The 5,962-nt window shown below is 32.9% G+C and overlaps 1 protein-coding gene across 1 annotated transcript; it reads left to right on the forward strand.

Moving 5' to 3' along the window:
- The first annotated feature begins 2,692 nt into the window (after positions 1 to 2,692).
- LOC135961437 (transient receptor potential cation channel protein painless-like) lies at positions 2,693 to 5,487 on the forward strand. Its single transcript, XM_065512937.1, has 3 exons — positions 2,693 to 2,746; positions 2,810 to 2,992; positions 3,052 to 5,487. Exons 1-3 carry the CDS (start codon positions 2,693 to 2,695, stop codon positions 5,485 to 5,487), a joined length of 2,673 nt encoding a protein of 890 aa, XP_065369009.1.
- Positions 5,488 to 5,962: the final 475 nt, after the last annotated feature.

Raw genomic sequence — 5,962 nt, forward strand, 5'->3', positions numbered from 1 at the left:
AAATTCAACATAGTTAACTTTAATATAGACATAAATCACACGACCTAATTTCATGGTGATCGGTCCATAATTGGTCATAGCCCCCATATAAGGCCCACTTCCGAAAATCACTCAAAAATATAAATTATTGAAATTTTAAAAGAAAAATGTTTTTGCTTTTTTACCTAGTGTAGGGTATTATATGGTCGGGCTTGACCGACCATAATTTCTTACTTGTTTTTTTTTTTGCTTTTGAAAATTTCGAATTTTTTTAATTTGACAAAAAGTGGCGCTGAAATCACAACAATTTCTCATCAAGCTTATGCTGAATATGTTCCATCGGTTTCAACGTTCAGAAGTGGTGATTTTGACACGGAAAACAAAGATCGCCCAGGCCAGGCCAAAAAGTTTGAAAACCAAGAATTGGAGGCATTACTTCATGAAGATTGTTGTCAAACTCAACAAGAGCTTGCAAAATCATTGGGAACAACTCAATCAGCAATTTCAAAATGTTTGCAAATACATCGAAGTTTTACAATATTTTTCGTATTAAAATAATTTATACAAATTTTCGTAGCTTGAATGTTTAACATCTTAATTAAACTAAGGATTTTCTTGGGAAAAAAATTGAAATTTGTTTTATTTTAATTACATTTATTTCGTCAATACAGTGCAACAGGTCTGTGAATTAGATAAGTACTAATTGACACCAAATTATCATTGTATAGTGTCTTATCCGAAATTTCTCACAATAGATATATATTGTGAATGAAAGGTGTATGAATTCGCTAAATTTAGTTAATATACCAACCTCTTACCTAAAATTTAATTGGCAATTCAATTTATTATTTGGTGTAACAACTCTTTCTTCGATCGTTAGACATCATTATCCACACATATCATACAATTTTAACCCTCCGTTAGTCGCAATCATTATATCCTACACCACCATAGTGGGTAGCTTATAATGCGTTTCTGCAGATGTTTGTAACGCCCAAAAATATTAGTCTAACCTTAAAGTATACCGATCGACTTAGAATCACTTTCTGAGGCTGGCTGGCTGTCCATGTAAACCTTGTGCGCAGAGTACAGGTCGCAATTTTAAAGATATTGGGATGAAATTTGGTACATATTATTTTTTGGGCCCAAGGACCAAGCCTAGTGAAACTGGCTGAAATCGGAACATTATTTCACCTAGCCCCCATACAAATGTCCTTCCGAAATTGGGCTTTATCGGTCATAAATGTTTAATTTATAGGTGTATCTCCACAAATTCCGCTCCAAATAATTTTTATATATACAAAATTCATGTCACCAAATTTTGTTACGATCGTTCAATAATTAGTCATAGCTCCCATATAGACTCGCTTCCGAAAATCACTTTAACGCGCATAAATCGCTTAAAAATGTTGGTATACACACAATTCAACATAGTTACCTTCAATATAGACATAAATCACACGACCTAATTTCATGGTGATCGGTCCATAATTGGTCATAGCTCCCATATAAGGCCCACTTCCGAAAATCACTCAAAAATATAAATTATTGAAATTTTAAAAGAAAAATGGTTTTGCTTTTTACTTAGTGTAGGGTATTATATGGTCGGGCTTGACCGACAATACTTTCTTACTTGTTTTCAATTGAGATTAGTCGCAATGTATGAAATTGATATCAATAAAGAATAAGCCGTGCTTGAATATAATCTCTTCACTTTTTATTTCTTAACCCTATAACCGGCCAATTTTATAACGGGAGAAATAAGCAAATAAAGCAGCATTACATACATATAACATACCCCGCCTAAAGGCAGCCTTGCCGGTTAGAGGGTTAAACATAAACATAACTATATTAAATTCAAAGTATTTAATAGAGTAATCAAAATAAAATTTCAGTAAAAAATATATTTTTATCAAAAAATAGCTTCAAAATTAGGGCATTTTAAAAAATATACAATAAAAAAATTGTTGGTGTATCAACCAGATCAGTTGCAACTAACGGAGGGTTAATGTCAATTGCAAAAGCTGCTTTTGTTTTGATTTTCTTTGGAAATAGCCTTCGTCCCCTTATTTAATTGTAAATAAGTATACAGTGCACTCGCGATAATATGAACTAATTAAAACCTAGCCAGTTCACTTTTGCAAGATTGTTCATATTTGCGAATGGCATCTAATTCACATCTACAGCTAGGGAAGTCCAAAAATTATTAAGCAGTTGACTTAGAATTTAGCCACTACCCTGTTGATTTAGATTTCAACTCTATGTAGATAGATAAAATACTTTAAAAATACATATTTTCATATGTTCATATTTTAAAAAGCTGTAAAATATGAACAGCTTAGTTCACTAAGTTTATATTTTAGAGTAGCCTATGGATGTAAAAAGTGTTCATATTTTGGGGTGTTCATATACCTTAGAATTCGAATTACCAAATCCATCTTAGAGGATCTATATAGTAGTTCAAATTTCATGCATCCAGCTTCAGCCGTTTGGGCTGTGCGATCAGTCAGTAAGTTTACTCATTTTTATATTTGTTAAAATTATATTCTTTTATTTTTAACATTCCGACCACAAATTATTACTAAACTTCCGACGATGAATCCAGAAAATCCATTCTGCTCTTAATTTATTTCATTTCAATTCTAACGCTCTCAAAGTTAACAGCTAAAAACTTAAGTAATAAAATAATAGTTTTACAAATTCTTGCAACAAAATGAAGAATTATTATAATCCTGTTAAGCTAACAAGATGTTATGTTAATCCTCAAGTGTGTTAAGGAGTAAAAATTCTAAATTTACTGTCAATATTAACAAATATTTCATTTTCACAGACAAAACTGTCCAATGCTTTAATCAAACGTGATATAACGGAATTTCGTGAGGCCTTAAATATTGGTGCAAATGCCCAGGCAAATAATAATCATAATTTAAGTACCTTTGAAAAAGCTCTACAAACGCCTGGTTGTTCGGAATTTGTGAAGGAATGTTTGCGCTCAGGTTGTTATGCAAATTATGTGAGTACAGTGAATATTTAAGCTAATAAGTGTTAAATAATAACGGAATTCTCTATTAGGTCAATAAATTTTATAAAAAAGCTGCCATTAACTTTGCGTCCGATTCCCGAGATCCCCAAAATTTAACAGAACTTTTAAGCTCTCCCGGTGTCGAAACTGATTATAAGTATTCTGGTTTAACACCTCTGAACTCTTTGGCTAAAAAAATTAACAATGAAAATGCCAACAATGTAATAGAGTGTATGAAAATATTACTGAGTTATGGCGCCTCTCCCAATGAACCCGATAAGACACATATGACCCCACTGCATAATGTGATAAAAAATCATAAACTTAATGGTTTGCAGAAATATGAACTCGTACAATTGTTTTTGTCTCTAGCCAATATTGATATTGATTCTTGTGGAGAGGGTGAGTTAAGAAGAGTATTAGAAAGGAAGTATCCTCTTATAGAGTTGCCAGGTCGGAAGGTGAACAATTTAATAACTTCTCATATAGAATTGTTATTGAGTCACATAAAGAGTAATAATATGGATATGTTTAAACAACAGTATACTGATAACTCCCGGAATAGCAGCCAAGATGAAGAGTTGCAATTGTTGGTGACAGCCATAGAGAAAGGCGCCCATACTGCCTTGGATTTAATTTTGGCCAATGGCAATGTAGATTACAACAGCACCGTTAATGGGAATAACACTCCCATAGAAATAGCCTGGATGAATGGCAATTGTTATGCCTTGGAAAAGCTTCTACAGCAGCCCGATATAAAAATTCGACCCGATGATCATCCCTTAAGTACCATTGTGTGCAAATTAAATGAAAAACCAGTGCAAGAGTTTTGCAACTATTGGAAGTGTTTTTATATGTTACTGAATTCTGATATAATCGATATAAATGACACCGATTCAACCAAATTCACCGCTCTACATTATGCCGTCAAATATCGCAACAATAAGGCAGTCAAAGAACTTTTGAATACAGGAGCCTGCATTTGTCTGGGAAATAAGTCGTATGAGTTGCCTTTGAATGGCATGAAACCTTCGGTGTGGGAAGAACACTTAGATGACTGTGTATCCTCTAGTGATCATAAGTTAGATGATAAAGACTTTGAAATACGGATCAGTTTGAAGAATTTCATGTCTACCACGCAAAAGGGTAAGAAACATTTGAAAGAGTTTTTAGTGCCTATAGCATTTATGGCCAATTCCAAGGAATATCGTTACTTATTGCAACATCCAGTCATAACCAGTATTTTATATCTCAAATGGCATAAACTTTCTTTAATATTTTATATAAACTTCCTGGCTTACATGCTCTTTGCCATCTCTATTCTTTCACATACTGTTTTGAAATTCCGTCAGATTGATCTTGAATTAGCTCGAATTATATCAAGATATTGTTCCTATTTGGGTATTTCGTATTTGATCGGGAGAGAATGTATACAGTTCATACTGTCTCCCTTGAAATATATAAAATCTGTTACCAATTATTTAGAAATATTGTTAATAATACTGTCCATACTGACTTGTCAAGATTCTAATGAAAACTTGGAGTTGCAACGTAATTTGGCGGTGGCGTGTATTCTACTCTTGGCCTACGAGTTGGTTTTATTGGTGGGCTCGTTGCCCATCTCATCCATTTCTACCCATATGCTAATGCTGGAAGCTGTATGCATTAGTTTCGTTAAAAGTTTTGTTTTTTACTCTATATTTATATTCACATTTGCTCTGAGTTTCTACATCAAAAGTGATAATCAGGGGGAGAAAAGCGATGAAGAATTTCATAAATTTTCTGATCCTTTGGTGGCCTTTTCCAAAACTATTGTTATGTTTACCGGAGAATTTGATGCTGGCGCCTTAAATCTTGATACTGTCTACAACTACTTGCTTTTTCTCTCCTTCGTCTTCTTCATGACCATCATTTTGTTCAATCTACTCAATGGTTTGGCCGTAAGCGACACTCAGGCTATTAAAGATCAAGCTGAATTGAATGAAATCATCTGTCGCACCCAACTGCTTTTCCGTTATGAAGAGGCTGGCAATTTTAGGTTTTTACTTAATCGCCAACCATTTAGTTCAATATGTAAACTTCTAGAAAAAAAATTTCCGGACTACACGACCGATGTTCAAATCTCAATTATGCCCAATGATAAAAATAAAGTTGTGGGTCCTAAAACCATCAGAAAATTGCCTGTGGTGCAAGTTAAGAATTTGGAAAATGGTACAAATGCTGTTGTGAATCTTCCGGAAAGCGATTATGACGATGATGATGACGATAATGATGCTAGTAAGATAAATAAATATTTTAAGTATTGGTTTAGGATCATTAAGCACTGCTCAAGAATTGATGAACGTACAGTCAATCAAGCCATGCTGGTTTTGCAAAAGAAATCTAATGAAAGCATAGAGAGCCGTTTGGAGGGAATGGTGGAGAACCAAAAAAAAATTATGAATTTTTTTAAAATAGATGACTCAGAAACAACTAAATGGAAATAAATATATACATATATATTTATTCTTAATAAAATATAACTTATATTTATCAATTATGTATTTAAATGTAAACAAAAAAAAATAAAGTCATTAATAATATTAATATATCGCTTAATTTCAATTATCATAAGAACCTCCCATGGTCCCATTCTGAATTTTTAACAGAGAGCCTCAAAGGTGACTAAACTCCAGTGATATTTTTTGATTTTTTTAAGATCATGAAACTCGGAAAATGACGACTTAAATCTTTTTTTTCAGAACCGAATCTATTGTTCAGCCAAATCTCCAACAAACCAAAACTTGTTGTTTTATTTTTGTTTTGTTTTTTCTTTACCCACTTACAAACTACAGTTTGAGTTGAAAAGAAACCAACCAAATGTAGTAGGGAATGTAAGAAAAGATAAACTCGGTGTTTTGTTTAAGCTTTGATATTTTTACAAATAAAGCTTGAGTGTCTGTAATTCTCATTCACTCTAGT

This window comes from Calliphora vicina, chromosome 5 (assembly GCF_958450345.1).
Source record: "Calliphora vicina chromosome 5, idCalVici1.1, whole genome shotgun sequence".
NCBI classification, from domain to species: Eukaryota; Metazoa; Arthropoda; class Insecta; order Diptera; family Calliphoridae; genus Calliphora; species Calliphora vicina.